Source organism: Malania oleifera, chromosome 3 (assembly GCF_029873635.1).
Source record: "Malania oleifera isolate guangnan ecotype guangnan chromosome 3, ASM2987363v1, whole genome shotgun sequence".
Lineage (NCBI taxonomy): Eukaryota > Viridiplantae > Streptophyta > Magnoliopsida > Santalales > Ximeniaceae > Malania > Malania oleifera.
In genome coordinates this window covers 37,538,648-37,557,283 of record NC_080419.1, presented here as the reverse complement: position 1 = coordinate 37,557,283, position 18,636 = coordinate 37,538,648, and the positions used below count along the sequence as shown (strand labels likewise).

General features: G+C 38.7%; 1 protein-coding gene across 3 annotated transcripts in view; it reads right to left on the bottom strand.

Moving 5' to 3' along the window:
* Window positions 1–871: 871 nt before the first annotated feature.
* LOC131152289 (uncharacterized) overlaps window positions 872–18,636 on the bottom strand; it is a 35,945-nt gene continuing 18,180 nt past the window's right edge. Inside the window, exons 2-6 of one of the 3 annotated variants that reach the window (XR_009135914.1) lie at window positions 15,500–15,564; window positions 15,357–15,417; window positions 9,512–9,658; window positions 1,177–1,426; window positions 872–1,054 (exon numbers count right to left, since the gene is read on the bottom strand). Coding sequence is in view for 2 of the 3 variants with exons in the window: in XM_058104103.1 (XP_057960086.1) it covers window positions 1,299–1,426; window positions 9,512–9,658; window positions 15,357–15,417; window positions 15,500–15,564 (401 nt within the window). In the remaining variant the exon portion in view is untranslated. Of the gene's footprint in view, window positions 1,427–9,511; window positions 9,659–15,356; window positions 15,418–15,499; window positions 15,565–18,636 lie in introns of all 3 variants that reach the window. The other 2 variants (XM_058104103.1, XM_058104104.1) reach the window with 2 other exon arrangements.

The window sequence follows — 18,636 nt, the reverse complement described above, 5'->3', positions numbered from 1 at the left end:
CTTTCACAACAATTGTTATGAATCAATTTCTGGATTCTTTGAGGACAAGTCACTAGGATGTAGTAATTCGCATCTTGAAAAACCTCAAAGGTGCACTTGGGAGAGGTATTTTATATGAAGATCAAAGTCACAATTATATTCAGGGATATATATATATATATGTGTGTGTGTGTGTGTGTGGATTAGGTTGGGTCGCCTGCCGAACGAAGATTCACAACCAAGTACAGTATCTTGGTTGGTAGTAATTTAGTTTCTTAGAATAGTAAGAAACAAACCATGGTGGTCAGGTCAAATGTTTAATAAGAGCATAGAGTTATGACTCACACTACTTATGAATCTTGTTTAGTTAAAGAACATGTTTGAAGAATTAGGTTTTCCACATTTTCAATTGATGGAGTTGATGTGTGGTAATCAAGTTGCTCTTCATATTGCCTCCAACCCAATCTTTCATGAGCAAACGAAACACATTAAAGTTGATTGTCATTTTGTTCGAGAGAACCATGTATAAAAGCTCATTAATCTGCCACTTATTTGAAGTTCGATATGTAGCTTGTTGATTATTTTACCAAAGCTTTGGGGGGATTCTTGTGTTAAATTTATTTATAACAAGTTTGGAGCATATGATATTTATGATCCAACTTGAAAATGAGTGTTAAAAGGTTATTTTAGTCTTTTAGTATTATTATTAAGTGTGTTAATATGTTAACTAGCGACAATTAGCAAGGACATTATAGTCATTAGAATGTATTTGATTTATATTATAAACAGAGGAAGAGACTTATCTTCAAGTTAGGTCATTCATTTATTCAAAATATTAACAAATTTAAATGAGGTTGAGATAGTAAATTCACAAACATGGAGGAAGAGAAAATGATAAAGCATATTTTCTTTTGGTCTTTTTCTTCAAAAAAAAAAATTGGGAATAAGGTTGAGATGCTATTTCCAAAAGGATACACATGCTATCATTTAAAATAAATAAGAAAAAAAAAGTAAAAGTATTAAGTTACACATCCTTGTAGAATGGTTACCTCGATATATCCATTGACTGATTTTCCTGAGAAATGCATTAAAAATAAAATAAAATATTAAAAAAAAAAAACCCAATGCACAAAGCTCCTGCGTATGCGGGGAAGGGAAAGGGGCAGACCACAATAGGTTTATAGTATGCAGTCTTACCTTACATTTTTTGTAAGAGACTATTTCCACATTTCGAACCTGTGTAACTTTCAAATCTCACAGCAACAACTTTACCATTGTGCCTATGCTCCCCTTCTTGTCTAAGAAATGCATCCTTAGTTTTATGCTGTGGTTTCTGAACCACTGGTTCGGCTGCCAGTCTTCAATATGTCTTCGGGTGCTGCTGGTTTTCTTGGGGCTTCAACATTTTCAAGCTTGGACACCTGGAACATGGCCAGGTGTGTGTCCCCTAGAGAATAAAAGAAGCCTATTCAGCACCCTATACTTAAAAGCTGCATGACCCTTTTGTGTCACAAATATAAACCATTTAATAATCAAAACAGAAAAGTCATGATTATGTGTTTAGATTTCAGGATTTTGAATTTGGAATTGTGTGAATTTAAACAAAATGTAGTACAAAATTATATTAATTTTTATTCAAATTCAAATAGAAATACATGCTCCCGAATACAATATGAATATAAATTTACTTTAAATTTTTATGAGGAAAGGATTAGATGCACATGAAATTAGGTTTTCAAGGGGCTGCCTGGACTCTTCCAAATGCTAAACTTGATACCAATACATGCAGGTATTTTCTCAGTCCATCATACATGGACAGCCAGTCTGCAAACAGTTATATTTCTCATCGAGGTTCTTGTTGGATATAGTTGTGATTCAAGTAGAGCCTTCAAGAGTTAAAATTGGTTGAGATCAATTCATGGAGCTGAAAAAAAGAAAAAAAAAACTAACAAGTCAATCAGCCAAGTACAAATCATCATTCAACCTGAAGGGACCAAAAAAAAGGTTGAAAACTGTGCCGGGGTTTGTTGCGAAGTAGGCATGCAAAGTTGTTTATTGCAATGGCAAATCAGTCATAAAAGCAAGAAATGAAATGTTCATAGCTAATTAGAAAGAACTTTGATGCTGTATGCCCTATTTCAGAATAAGGGACACTAGTGTCCTATTAGATGGGAACTGCAGGATTTTCCACCCAAATTGTGGTGCACAAGATACAAGTTGATCATTCGTGCCCTTTTTCAGACATTCTGCTGGGCCTTTTAAGACACATTAATGGAGTCCTGTTTAAGGTTAGGGTTGCCCCTTTTTCTCCTGCCTTTGGGGAAGGCAAGGGATGGAGAAAATTGCCGATCTTTCTTGCCTCCTATTCAGCCATGTACACATCCACCAGGATTTGGACCAACTTAAACACAATATAAGTCGAGATCCACAGAGATTCTTAATTCGTTGGATGGTCCGTATGACATGTTTAGTCATCCATCCCAAGGCATAAAATGTGGATTGGTTCTGCTCCAGTGCAGGAATTTTTACGTACTAACTGTCTAAGGCCCTAAACAAATATGTTCTTTGCCTTGCATCAGGTTTGACATAATTCCTAGGCAAGACAATACAATTCAAGTCGCTGTTAATACAGCATAACAGTTTATGCAGTTCTGCCTCTCTTATTTGGAAGATCCAGCCTAATGGTGTCAGGTCTGGCAAGGTTTATCCCCTATACCACTGAATAAATTAATTTTACATGTTGGTGCAAGAGCTATGAATGGGAAATACGCTATAAACCAATGGCAAGAACGCTGCACAAACAAGTGGTTCTGGTTTAAATTTTTATATCCAGGTGTTGGAAATTACCAGTAAAACACCACTATTTGCACATAGAAAAAAAATGCTGCAATTATGTACTCCACATTGAAATTTAATGTAAAATATCCACCATTTACAATACAAATGATGAAACTTCCAAGAAACGAGTGTGGGACCAGTTAAATTTAGTCTGGGGAAAAGTTAAAAATAACAAATTCATGAACCAATCCAACTGAGCTTTATTGTAGTCTCCACTACTAATGGATCTCGTATAGAGATTGGATATGCAGAAATTCCTTCAGGTGCTTACGTTCGGCACGACCATTTTGTTGGGAGGTGGATGGACAAGATCGAGGGATAAGGTGCCGGCCTCTCTAAGTTCTTCAAGGAAAGGGGTAGAAGTATATTCCAGGGCATTATCGGACCAAAAGACTTTAATGATGCGACCAAACTGAGTTGTAATCATCTCCTTAAAGTCACGAAAAACATTAAGTAACTTAGTGCGATCATACAAAAGATAAATCCATGTATACCGAGAGTAATCATCGATAAAAATGACAAAGTAACGAGACCCGCCCTTAGTAAGGACGGGAGCAGGTTCCCAAATATCAGAATGAACCAGATCAAAAGGTGCAGAAGACAAAGAAGTACTTTCATTAAAAGGTAAAGCTTTCTGTTTGCCAAGTTGACAAGGCATACAATCAAAATGTTCAAATTTAACATCTCCTAAGCAACCACTAGAAGCTAAAGATTGAACACGAGACAACGAGGCGTGACCGAGACAAGAATGCCAAACACTGGAAGACACTGCAGCGAAATAAGACGGAGGGGAACACGAACGAGGCAAATGCAGAGATGTGAGCTCGAAAAGGCGACCAACTCTACGCCCCGTCCCAACAAGCTGGCCCGTCTTCGGATCCTATACATCACAACCTTTGTGAGAAAAGGTTAAAATCAAACCACGTTCAACAAGTTGACCAACAGAAAGAAGGTTGAGAGACAAATTAGGCACAACATATGTGTCAGGTACAAAGAAAGTAGGAGTAGAAATATGACTAATATGACTAACAGACATATGTGAACCATCAGCAGTATAAATTAAGGGAACAGGATTTAAAGACTGCTTATGTGTCACTAAAGAGGAATCAGAGGTCATATGATTGCAACAGGCATAATCAATAAACCAAGGTGTAGAGGTACCTGTGGAGACTGATAAGGCAGTAGAAGTGCGGGATAGAACCTGGGTGATAATTGTCTCAAGGTAAGCTGCAGATAGAGACGACAGAGGAGGTGCTGAAGATGGAGCAAAAACTGAGGAGCTCGTGGAGACAGCAGCAACAGACTTGGAAGAGGAAGAGACCTCAGCCTTAAGAGCATCCTGAGCATCCTTGGCCTTCTTCTTAGGACAATCAGAAATACGATGACCGTTTTCCTTACAATAGTGGCACTGGCCATTGAAACGACGCGGTTTAGAAGATGCAACAGCTACAGCAGGAGTAGTCGGAGAAGAGGAACAAGACGGAGCAATAGCTAAGACCATATCGGTAGAATGAACGCGACGAGTTTGTTGGCGTGTCTCCTCAGAAATGAGCTCCGCAAGAACAACCTCAAGTGTAGGAAGAGGCTAGCGATGTAACAAAGAAGCTCGAGTATTCTCAAATTCGTCCCGGATATGCATCATAAAATATATAAACTGACGACGATCCCGATAGGCAGCAAAAAGTTTAATCGACTGCTCATCAGAAAAAGCAGGGTCAGCTTGAGAAAGTTGATCCCAAATGCCACTAACCTGAGCATGAAACTCGGCAATAGATTGTCCAGGTTCCTGACGCAGCTGGGAAAGCCTAGTTTCCAACTAAAACTCGAGAGCAATATCACTACCACAGTTGTACCGTTTGGCCAAAAAATCCCAAGCAAGTTTGGCATTACGAAATTTAGGAAGTAGACTCTGAATAGTAGGAACAGATGTATTAATAAACCAGGAAAGGATCTTACAGTGAGTACTTTCCCATTCATCAAGAGCCTCATCAAACTCCTCTGTTGATTATGTGTCAGTTTTCGTGGGTTTTTGTTTTGTTCCAGTGACAAAACGCCATAATCTCTGACCAATCAAAAAAACTGACATATGCTGGGCCCATGCATTCTAATTGGAGCCGTTCAGAACAATTTCTATAGGGCGAGCAACATCAGTGAAAGACGCCATAATAAATAAAAATAAAATAAAAAATGCAAGGACAATAGCAGCAATTGTAGCACAGTAATAAACTGAAACAAGCCTCGGTTGTGCCCCTGTAGTCTGACTGCAGGTAGCTTGTTAGTGATGGTGACCCGCTTGGCGTGTAGGGCACAGGGAAAGCTTCAACAAAACGAGAAAATTGCAGCACACAGTGCAAAATGTAGGCTTTAAGTTCGCGGACCTCTTTGAGTACAACGTGCAAGAGGAGAATGCCCATCTTCAAAAAACAATGAGATTTTCAAAACCCACATTTTGCTTTATAATCAATCCTAAATCAATTAGTTTCATTGTGCCAAAAAAAAATTTTCTCAGTTCAAGTAAGGCCAAAGCAGGGGAAGATAGTTCATGCCGAAGCAGAGGAAAATAGTTCACGGACCGTTTGCGATGTTGCTCGTGCACAGGGGGAGCCAGTGTGAAGAGTCCTCCCCGGTGGAGCTCGTGGTGGAGGCGATGGAATTTCAAACACAGGGCTGAGGAGCTCCAGACGATGGAGCGATGACGAAGAGTCTGAAGCAGATACCGATGACGATGGATGGCCGTGGACGCCAAACGAAAACCAAAGAGAGACGGGACCGACAGCGGTTTGGCGAGATGACGACGACGTCGTCCAGAACGGCTACCAACGATGACGACGACGTCATCCGAAACGGTGGCGATGCGGAGGAGATGACAGTGAGCAGGAACGGCTACTGCGTCAGCAAGAAGTTCACGAACGACAAAGACAAGGGCGGAGCACGATGGCAAACTCGCGTCGTGGAAGACAGAGACGGGGAGAACAAAGACCGGTGAGGAAGATGGCCTTGGACGCTGGATGTAGAGAGACAATCGGCAGCGGTGTGGCGAGAGGACGACAACGTCGTCCGAAACGGCAGCTGAGCGGAGGAGAGACAAAGACGACGGTGGCGTCCAAAACGGCAGCGAGTAGGAGGTTTAAGAAAAAAAATATATATATATATATATTAGGGTTAACTTGGCTCTGATACCATGTTAAGATTAAAATCTTTGTACAAAAACAACTATACACGGGCATCCTTTTTATAGGGTACGAGGAGGCATACAAGGGTACAAGAGTACAAGGGTATTTTAGGGGTATTTTAGGGAGATATACTAACAATAGTCTCCACTACTGATGGATCTCGTATAGAGATTGGGTATGCAGAAATTCCTTCAGGTCAAAATTGCAGATAGTTCAACAACACTTTACTGAAACTGAATTTTTTAAAATAGAAAGTTAACATTTTTGAGAATTTAAAAGTGATTTTCATAATCTTTGACTCTGGATTTCTTTTAGTTAATCCGCTTGAGGTTTGAAAGTTGAGCTTAAAAATAAGACATGGGAAATAATTGAACACCACTTACTAGTTTCCTCTTTAGGTTTTCTTAGTGCACTCGTAATAGTGGATTCAAGGTTGCTTTGAAGTAGAGAGTTTTTTTTTATTGGATATGAAAACAAGATATTTCATTCAAGAAAAACGATTACCATAAGGAGAATAATAAATCCTCCTTAGAAAAGATGAATATAAAGAAGGAAAAAGTAAAAGTAAGAACAGACCAACACGGTCAGCCGATCATTCTGTTAATATGTCAAAACATATCCCTTAGAAACAATCAGCTGCAAAAGCCCATAATGAAGCCATGCACTGAATCTCATCCCATAGCAAAGACCAAGGCATCATCTTCCCCGTAAAATATATAAAGCATTTCTTTCCAGCCAAATACCCCATAAAACAGCAAAGAAAACACACCTCCACAAAGCCAAACGATCTCTAATCCAACCAAATCCTGTGACAGAAATAGCCAACGCCTCCACTGATTCTGGGCAAACCCAACTCTCTCCATAAAAAAATCAAACAACTCATTCCAAATCCCCCAAGAAAAGGAACAATACTCGGAAATATGAGTGTCGGATTCAAGTTGTCAAAGCAATGAACATACACATCCGGAGATAAGCAATAGAAGGCCTCCTATTCTGCAATATATTGTTAGTGTAAACTCTATTAAGAACAACTAATTAAATAAAAGCCCTGATCTTAGAGGGATTTTTAGCATTCCACGTGGCACAATGAAGCAGGAAAATCATGTTTTCATGGGTCAAATGCTCAAAGAAAGATTCACAAAAATACCCCCATGAAGAATCAAGGAACCTTGATCGAAAGTCCCTCCCAATTGAAGGACAGCAACCCTCCAACAAGCACCACAAAGAAAAGAGCTCCATCAATTCCTTATCATTAAGAGCCCTACGAAAATCTCAAAAGAATTCATCCCCACAAGACGTCAAAAAAATGAGGTAACTCCACTATAAAAAAAAAAAAAGGGCATCCCCGGCCACAAGGCTCCCCACTTCGCAAGGGTCAGGAGAGGGTCGTCACAATGTATGCAGCCTTACCCTGCTTTTATGTAAAGAGGCTGTTTCCTTGGACTCAGACCCATGACAAACCGGTCAAAAAGGAGCAACCTTACAATTGATCTAAGGCCCGCCTTTAGATAAGTCCACTATGCAATGAGTAAATCCGAAATAAATAAGGAAAAGAAATGCAAGGCACAGAATCCCCCACCCAAACTTCTTCCCAAAAATGAATACAAAAACCATACCACAACAAATTTGGTGTAAGGAGCAAAGAGAGAATAAATTTTCAAAATACACCTCTAAGGACACTCTCAAAGAACATCTTAATCCAAATTTGCATCGCACTATTTACCCACGTGCCAAATTTACATTTAGTAACTTTGTGCCAAAGGGAATTGTCCTTTAAGGGAAACCACCAAGGCCAATACCTGTTAAAACAATGTTTCCAGACACCAACTTCCCAAGGCCCAAACCCTCTTCCTTCCTCTTCCTATAATCTCCCAACTAACCAAATAACCCTTTTTCTCCTCAACCCCAGGAGACTCTCAAGTCTCAATATTCCAAGCTACCTGTATTTTAATTCTAAAAGTAGTCAAGAAATAAAGAGGTATGCTAGAAAGGGAAGCCTGAATATGAGTGATATGACCACACAGAGAGAATAAAGCACACTTCCCCCATCCAAAGGTTTTGACCCCTTCTCCTCACTTGATCCCAAAACTCCGACAAACCTAGAATTTCCACCCAAAGGAACCCCTAAATAAGTCAAAAGGCTAATTTACAATACCACACCCAACTAAAGAAGCCAACTCCAAAGATCTAGAATCATTCATGTTAATACAAGCTATTCCATTCTTTCCCAAGTTTACTTTTAAACTAGATACCCTCTCAAAAAATTTTAAAATAGTAAGCAAATTTAAAAATGACTTCCTATGATCCTAAAAAAAACCCACCATCTGCAAAACTAAAGATGGGAGACTAAAACCCCCTAAATCCCCACCCTATCCCTCCCACAAAACCCTACCAAAACAATGTGCTTAAAACTTATATTGAGGAAAGGTATGTATTGGCTGGTCAACGCCAAACTCTCGCAGGGCCCTCTCTCCCCCAATCTACTCAATACATCAACCACAAGAACAAACAAAATGAAAGTGTTCTTCAAGTAGTGCAGTGTTTTTTCTATCTCCATATTTGAGCAAACACTACGGAAAGAAAACAGAGAATTAAACTATATAAAATGCTTCTTTATATATAAATAAATAAATAAAAACTCATTAAAGAGCACAATAGAGTCTCTAATGCCATGTTTGGTTTGCAAAATGAAATGGAATGAGAACTTGAATGGAACATGAAGGAAACCGAGTGATGGAATTAGGGGTCTTTTGGTATCACTGCCAAAATATATGAAAACAGAAACTGAGTTACTGAAAATAAAAAACAAAAAACAAAAACCAACAAATTGTTTGGTTAAAAATTAATATTTATAAAACTAAAATAAATTAAAAACTTCATTGAACTAATGCCCATTTTCGTCCTTAAATCAACTAAAAATTAAAAAATAAGGCTAAAATAAAAAAAATATTTAAAAATTAAAAATAAAAAATATTATAATAGAAATATAGCTATTTTACATAATTATTATAATTCAAAACTCAATTTTTAGTGCTACAAGAAAAATCTTGTTGCACATGACAATTGAAAATGGTAAAAATATTTTTTAAATGATTTTTAGTCTTCTTTTTTTTTCTTAAAACTTTTAAAATTATATGGATTATTTTTATTCATTATATTTTAAATTTGCAAAAAAAAATTGAAAACTATAAAATCTACTTTTCAGTTTTTTTTCCCCGAAAGCAATTGAAAGCCGATGACAAAAATAGAAACTAGTTAAACAAACTCATTGTCATAATCTCTTCTATACAGAAACAATAACAGAAAATAGGAATGATACCACCCTTAAATTCTGTTCAACACAATTCCATTCCATTCCTATGCATCAAACATGCAATAAGAATATATTCAAATTCAGGTCTTCTATTGTTATCAAGTTTTTCACTAAGAACAGGGAATTAAAAGTTTCCAAGTCTTTTAAAGCTTATTAATAATCTAAAAAAATAAATTAAACTGATAGGAGACAGTTAGAGACATGGTACCAAACGTAATGCAGCTTCCAGGTAATACAGTGGCAACAGCACCGGGTCTCAACCGCTTGTCATCAATGAATGTCCCATTTGTGCTGTCCAAATCAGTAACCAAAAGATTCCCTTCTTTCTTCTGAATGCGAGCGTGCAAACCAGATACTGTTAAAGTTTGAAAGAGAAAAATTTATAGACAAGGTACAAGACAAATATGATTATTGATATCAATTGCATAATCGATTTCCAAGTCCAATAAAGACATTTCTGTTTCAACTAAAATGGAAGCTCAAACAAGAAAGATTTTGCAGGATAAAGCTGTCTGGAGATAATCTGATGCTTTAAGAACCTATAAAACCAGTTAAGATTTTGTAAGGAAATCAAAGGACGATATCATTTGAAATTTTGAACCCAGAACATGCTTATAATCATAATAAATTATTATTTTTGCAATATCTAGATTAAGCATTTAGAAATGATACCATTTGATTTATAAAGAGGTCGTGCCTTGGTGCGATGGCAAGTGCCTCTGCCTCAGTACGGGTGGTCTCGCGTTCGAGACTTGGGAGCGGCCTCTCCAAAAATGGGGGTAAGGCTTGCCGACATCCACCTCTCCCAGACCCCACTCAAAGTGGGAGCCTTATGCACTGGGTACGACCTTTTACCATTTGATTTATAACCCGAGTGCTCAGAAAAATTCAAGACCCTTGTTCAGTGGTTTCGATTTTTAGTTTTCAAAGTCCACCAATGACACTTAATTGTAAACCTTCTACCTTGTTAAATGAACTAATGGATGATTAAAATAATTTTGATCTTGTTGTATGCACTGATACTCAATGAATGAGAAAAGTATTTGATTAACAATCTGCTAACCAGAGTTAATATTTCCATCTGCGACTATTGAGAATAACTCAAGGGACTGGACACAAAAGATGAGGGGTGAAAGAAGAAAAGATTGGAAAAAATATTTCTTTCATAATTTTGTTCTTACGTACAATCCAATATATAATACAATATTCTAATCAAGGAAATAATTTCCTATTAAATGAAATCAAATCCCCCATAATTACTCACTAATTACTCACTTTCCTAATTTGTTTTTTATTTACAAAGATATTCTAGGTTGACATTTTAACACTCCCCCTTAAGTTGGATCATAAATATTAATCACCTCCAACTTGTTAATAAGATCATCAAAACTCTGTTGTCCCAAGCCTTTAGTGAGAATATCTGCAGTTTGTTCCTTGGTTGGTACATAAGTCATACATATAATTCCTTCTTCAATTTTTTCTTTAATGAAGTGTCTGTCTACCTCCACATGTTTAGTCCTGTCATGTTGGACTAGATTAAGAGAGATGCTAATAGCTGTCTTATTGTCACTGTAGAGTTTGATAGGAAGGTTCACCGGTACCCGTAATTCCTCCAATAGTTTTCGTAACCACAATCCTTCACAAATCCCTTGAGCGATTGCCCTGAATTCAGCTTCAGCACTACTACGAGCAACCACATTCTGTTTTTTGCTTCTCCAAGTCACGAGATTTCCCTAAACGAATGTACAATATCCTGTGGTGGACCTTCTATCTTCCACTGATCCTGCCCAATCTGCATCTGTAAAGATCTCTATTTCCTTGCTCTCACATTTCTTGAAGAAGAGTCCTCTTCCTGGGGATCCCTTGAGGTATCTAAGGATCTTGTATACGGCATCGAAGTGAACTTCCTTTGGTGAGTGCATGTGTTGACTTACTACACTAACTGCAAATGCAATATCTAGTCTAGTATGCGATAGGTAGATCAGTTTGCCAACCAATCTCTGATACCTCTCCTTTTCTACTGGTTTTCCACAATCTTCAACCCTCTTTACTGTTTCTATCGGGGTTTCGCTGGGTTTGCACCCTAGCATGCCAGTTTCAACTAGGAGGTCAGTAACATACTTTCGCTGAGAAACACTAATCCCCTTTTTTGTTCTTGCCACTTCCATGCCCAAGAAATACCGCATTTGTCCCAAGTCTTTAACTTCAAATTCAGTAGCCAGAACCTTCTTCAATCTCTCGATTTCTACAGTATCATCACCAGTAAGAATTATATCATCAACATACACTATTAGAATTGTTTTCTTACCTCCTTCAGATTGTTGGAAGAATAGTGTATGGTCTGATTGCCCTTGTCGATACCCTTGATTCTTTAGTACCTTTGCGAATCTGTCGAACCACGCTCTTGGAGATTGTTTGAGGCCATATAACGATTTCTTTAGTTTACACACTCTATTTTCTTCACCTGTTCTACTGAATCCTGGTGGTATAGTCATGTAAACTTCCTCTTCTAATTCTCCATTTAAGAAAGCATTTTTGATATCAAGCTGTTGTAGTGGCCAATCTAAATTGGCTGCCAGGGACAAGAGAACCCGAACTGTATTTAAGTTTGCCACTGGTGCAAATGTCTCAGTATAGTCAATGCCGTAGGTCTGTGTAAAACCTTTTGCAACAAATTTGGCTTTATATTTTCAATTGTTTCATCAGATTTACATTTCACTGTGAAAACGCATTTACAACCTACTGGCTTCTTCCCTTTCGGTAGATCTGTCAACTTCCAAGTTCCATTTTTTTCTAGGGCTCGCATTTCTTCCAAGACTGCCTCTCTCCATTCTGGTATTTCTAGAGCTTCCTGAATGTTTTTTGGTACTTTCGTCCTGTCCAGATTAGAGACAAATGCACGATATCCTGTAGACAAGTTTTTATAAGACATGTATTTCGACCAAGGATATTGAGTACATGACCTGGTTTGTTTTCTAATTGCAATAGGTAGATTGATATCATCAGGTGCAGAATTGTCAGAAGAAGACTCAATTACCAGATCATGATTATTCGAAGCCATCACCGGGTCCAACGCTCTTGGTGCTTCAGATATGAGGTTCTCCTTCTCCTTTCTTTTCGGCTTTCTTGAGTAAACCAGTATGTCTGCGTTGTTTTGTTCTCCTGCATCTCCCCCTGAGGGTAAGTGTTCAGTTGTGTTTGGCAAATCAGGAAGTACTGTAATGGAAGACTCAATAGACGGGTCAGGGAATGAAGTAAGTGGAGTAACCGCAGATTCAATAGTAAAAGGATCAAAGAACCGATCTTCACTCCTCCATTTCTCCCCCTGAAGAGAGGGCTTTGAGAAATAAGGAGTGGTTTCAAAAAAGGTGACATCAAGACTAACGAACAATCGTTTTGAGACCGGGTCATAGCATTTGTAGCCTTTTTGGGTAGGTGAATAACCAATGAAAACACATTTAATGGCACGAGGATCCAATTTATCGCGGTAGTGTGCATGGACATGAACAAACGGAATACAGCCAAAAATTTTCAATGGGAGACTGGAAGGGAGTCAAGAGTTAGGAAAGTTTTCCTGAAATTTCTGTAGAGGAGTGACAAATGAGAGTACTCGACTTGGCATTCGATTAATGAGATGTGTGGCTGTTAAGATGGCATCGCCCCAAAAATAATGCTTCATGTGGGTAGTAAACATTAAAGCCCAGGCGACTTCAAGTATATGTCTATTTTTTCGTTCAGCAACCCCATTTTGTTGAGGGGTATCCACACAAGAACTTTGATGAACAATCCCATGATCTTGAAGATAAGTTCCCAGGATGGTATTGAAATATTCCGTACCATTATCAGTACATAGGATCTGAATATGAGTCTGGAACTGTGTATGAATCATGGTATGAAAGTTGATAAAAATGGAACGGACTTCAGTTTTGTCTTTCAGTAAGTAGACCCAACAAAGACGAGTATGGTCATCGATAAAGGTCACAAACCATTTTGTATTGGTGCGATTTAGGCCATACATCACTGTGAAACATAGCAAATGGGCGAGATGGTTTGTATATGGATGATGGAAACGAAGTACGACGATGTTTAGCAAGCTCACATACTTCACATTGAAACTCAGAAGCCATTTTATTTGAACAAAGAGAAGGAAACAAACGTTTTAAATATTGAAAATTGGGATGACCCATCCGTGAATGCCATAACAAAAGTTCACTATTTTTAGAAGTAGATGCAGAATCACAAATTGCAGTATTACATAATTCACTCAAACTTGCCTCCTCAAAGTAGTAGAGTCCCTCATACACTTTAGCAGTGCCAATCGTCTTCCCCGATGATAGGTCCTGAAAAACACAATGGGAGGAAACAAATTTAGCGAAACAATTTAAGTCTTTTGTTAACTGACTGATAGATAACAGATTGCAGGATAACTTGGGGACATGTAAGACTGATTGTAAAGTTAAGGAATCATATATGCGAATACTTCCTTTTCCAGCAACTAGTGAGAGAGATCCATCTGCAATTTTTACCTTCAAATTCCCGGCATATGGGGAGTAGGATGAAAAATATTGATATGACCCAGTCATATGATCGGACGCACCCGAATCAATTATCCAAGGGCATTTGTAACAAGATGTGGTTTTTAAAGCTGTCAGATGATTACCTCGATGAGCCAGAGAACCAGAGGAAGACTGACCCGATGTTTGCATTGATGAAAACATCTTATATAACTGATCCAACTGTTCAGGACTGAATACACTGCCGGATGGGGTATCAATGTTCTCTCCTTGTGATCTTTCATTTGACCCACCAGTATTGGCTTGGTACCCATGATTTTTGTGGTATTGTCTCGGTTTCCAGTCTGCCGATTTTCCATGAATCTCTCAGCAGGTATTTTTTGAATGACCTGTTTTTCGACAATGTTCGCACCACATTTTACCTCTTTGTGGCCGTTGACTAGGTCCTCCTGGGCCTTTTAATGTAAGGGCTGATGCGTCCGGCCCGGCGTCCGGCCCATCTAATTTTTGGGCAGATCCACGTGCAGCCGGGTCCCAGTGGAATCATTTTTGGGTTGCAACATTACCCGTCTCCTGTTCTCCTCACACCTGACCTCTGCGAAAACTTCTCGGGTTGAAGGGAGAGGGCGCCAGTCAAGGATCCGTCCCCTCACGTCGTCGAGCTCTCGATTTAGGCCGGCAAGAAACTCGAAGACCCTCTCGTTTTCAAACGTCCTTCGGTATCGCATGCTATCGCCGGAGCACTCCCACTCTTCGTCGATGCTCAGATCGAGCTCCTGCCAAAGATGACTCATCTCCATGAAATACTCGGTAACCCCACTCTCGCCTTGCCTCATCTGCCACAATCGGGTCTTGATGCCGAAGATTTGAGAGTAACTTTCGCCATCGGAGTACGTCTCACGTATGGCTTCCTAGACCTCCTTCGCCGTCGGCAAGAACAAATAAATTTTTCCGATTGATGGTTGCATTGAATTGACGAGCCAAGCCGTGACCATGGAATTTTCGGACCTCCATCTTTGCAAGGCGACGGCGTCGGATGGATCTGGTTTCCTTCGCTCACCGGTAAGGTAACCAAGCTTTCCTTTTCCCTCAATTACTAGTTTAATGGACTAAGCCCATTCACAGAAATTTTTTCCGTTTAATTTTTCCAGTGAGAATGGAAAAACTGTGTTATCATTCGTACTCCCACCGGACGTAACCTCTGAATCACCGGTGATGTTTGCAGAGTAGATAGAGTCTCTGCTGTCAGCCATTGTTTTAGCTGGGTTTAAGAAACCCTAGCTCTGATACCAGGAAAGAAGAAAAGATTGGAAAAAATATTTCTTTCATAATTTTGTTCTTACGTACAATCCAATATATAATACTATTCTAATCAAGGAAATAATTTCCTATGAAATGAAATCAAATCCCCCATAATTACTCACTAATTACTCACTTTCCTAATTTGTTTTTTATTTACAAAGATATTCTAGGTTGACATTTTAACAAGGGGAGAATGAAAAGGCATAAAAAATTTAAAATTTTGAAATTTTCGAGCACCTGTTGCAACTGGAATCACCATATCCACTTTCTCAGGAAGACGACCAACCTTCACCTCACTCTGTAGAAGTCCCAAAGCTTCCCCTTAACAAGGTTCATAATTTAGATTGCAGAACCACCAAAAGTTGAGATAAAGTACTTACAGAAACAATTTCAAATGCCCCTGGCATTGGAACCTTAAAACCTATGTGCCTTGAGTCTCCATCACCTACACAAGTATCCATGAACATATATATATATATTATTAAGTCTCATTTAAATAAACACTTACTTTAAGACAAAATGAGTTATCAATAGGATTAAGTGCAGGAACTTTACAAGGTAAGAATCAAATCATCTTTAAAGAATCACAGGGATCCATGGATTGCATGAGACATGAGTACAAATCATTATAGCAAGCGGTTCTTCTACAAGTATCAATAAAAAAAGATAAACCAAGCAAGCACAGAAGACGAAAATTTCAAGTGGTTTGCCAAATCCAACTAGGTCCATGGATAAGAAAGATAATCCACTATAACCATATAGAAATTACAAGTCACCTAGGTCCATGGATAAGAAAGATAATCCACTATAACCATAAAGAAATTACAAGAGTACAACAACAAACAAAATATCTAAACTGTACAGCAAAATAAAACTTTCTTACCGCTCACAAGTGTTGAAAAGTCAAGGCAGTTTTTCTGTTGTCCTAGTTTTTAGGATGTTCAGTTATTTTTGTTTTTACACATTGAGTAATGCTATATAGGAGTTAGTTTACATGTTTAGTAGTGCTTGTGTTTAATGCCTATTTTTATGCTTTAGTGCCTTTTTTATGCTTTTAACTGTTGCTATTAGCCTATATAAAGGCTGTTTGTGTGATGAATGATATATGTGGAGTACTTCCTATCAGAAAAAGCTCTCCTCTCCTGTTTTTCTATCAGTGGTATCAGAGCCACAAGTCCCAGGTTGCATTGAGTGGTTCCAAAGAAAGAGAGAGAATTATTAAAGCAAGAGAGTTCCTGAGATAAGAGTGATACAGCAGTAGCTCCATTTTCTTTTGCAGCAGCAAAACTATGGCAACCGAAAATTTTGTCCAACCAGCCATTCCCCGCTTTGATGTCACTATGACCATTGGCGCATGCTAATGGAGAATTTCATGCGCTCTAAAGAGTATTGACAGGTGATTGTTTCTGGGGTAACAGAACCAGCAGCCGGTACAATGTTAACGGATGCGCAGAGAACAGAGTTAGAAGCACTGAAGCTGAAAGATTTGAAGGTAAAAAACTACCTTTTCCAAGCTATTGATCGCTCAATCTTGGAAACCATTCCTTGCAAGGACACCGCCAAGCGTATTTGGGATTCCAGGAAGAAGAAGTACCAAGGTACAGCAAGGGCTAAGAGGCAGCAACTTCAAGCACTTCGTTCGGAGTTCGAAATGCTTCGAATGAAATCTGGAGAGTCAGTTATAGAATATTTTTCAAGAACGATGGCAATCATTAATAAGATGCGGATCCACGGCGACAAGACAAAGGATGTTACCATTGTTGAGAAGATTCTTCGATCCTTGACACCAAAATTTAATTTTGTTGTCTGTTCTATAGAAGAAGCCAATGATGTTGATGAACTTTCAATTGATGAATAACAAAGTTCTTTGTTGGTTCATGAGCAAAAAATTAACCAGCAGGAGAAAGAAGAACAAGCATTGAAGGCCTTATCAGAAAATAACTCTACACCCAGTGGAGCTGATAGAGGATGAGGTAGAGGTAGAGGCAGAGGTCGAGGTAGAGGAGGCAGAAACAACAATGATCATGGGAACCGACAACAAAATCATCAGCATCAAGAGAGCCAATTTCAAGGAAGAGGCAGAGGACGTGGCAGCCAACACTCAACAACTTATAGGCCAACGTCAGCAAACAAGTCCAATGTTGAATGTTACAGATGTCATAGGTATGGCCATTATAAGTCAGAATGTCAAACTAATTTGAATAGACAAAGTGGAGAAAAAACTAACTTTGCAGAAAAAGAAGAAGAGGTGTCTCTTTTGATGGCGTGTCACGTGAAGGAACAAACTCAACAAAACATGTGGTATTTAGACACTGGATGCAGCAACCACATGTGTGGAGATAAAGAGGCATTCTCTGACTTGGACGAATCTTCTCGCAGCTCTGTTAAGTTCGGTGATAATTCCATGGTTTTCGTTATGGGAAAAGGAAAGGTAACAATCCAAACCAAAGGAAATTCCACCCACACTATCGCTAATGTTCTTTTTGTACCAGAATTAAAGATCAACTTGCTTAGTGTAGATCAGTTGCAAGAAAAGGGATACGAGATTTCTATCAAAGATGGAGTATGTCAGATTCAAGATGCAAAGTTCGGTTTAATTGCTCAAGTTAACATGACGGCGAATCGTATATTCCCACTTTATCTCCACAACACCACTCATTCATGCTTCTCGGCGAAATTGAAGGTGACGCATGGCCATGGCACTTCTGCTATGGCCATCTGAATTTTGGTGGACTAAAAGCACTACAACAGAAGAATATGGTGACGAGTCTTCCTCAAATTACAGCTCCTTCTCAAGTTTGTGAAGAATGTGTCGTTAGCAAACAACACCGCAATCAATTCCCACAGGAAAATCTAGGAGAGCGAAGAAGGCATTGGAGCTTGTTCATTCCGACATTTGCAGGCCAATAACACTAAATTCTAATGGAGGTAAAAGATATATAATTACCTTCATTGATGATTATAGTTGTAAAATATGGGTTTATTTTTTGCAAGAAAAATATGAAGCCTTTGTAGCTTTTAAATGCTATAAAGCGCTTGTTGAGAAGAGGTTGGCAACCCAATAAAAGTTCTTCGCGCAGATCGTGGTGGAGAATATAGCTCACATGAATTTGCAAATTTTTGTGAGAACCATGGAATCAAGAGACAACTTACAGCAGCTTATACACCCCAACAGAATGGTGTATGCGAGAGGAAGAATCGCACTATTTTGAATATGGTGCGAAGCCTTTTGACAATGAGTGGCATTCCAAAAAGTTTTTGGGTGTATTGCCTATGCCCATATACCAGATGAGAAGAGGAGGAAACTAGATAATAAGGGAGAAAAATGCATTTTTCTTTATAAGTTATACAATCCTAGCACCATGAAAATAGTTATCAGCCGTGATGTGGTTTTTGATGAAAAAGACACCTGGTAATGGAATGAAAATGGTGTTAAACAAAATATTTTAGCAGATTTTGATGATGATGATGAGAAAGAGCAGCTGCCTATGGAGAATGAGCAAGAACAAGAAGCCAC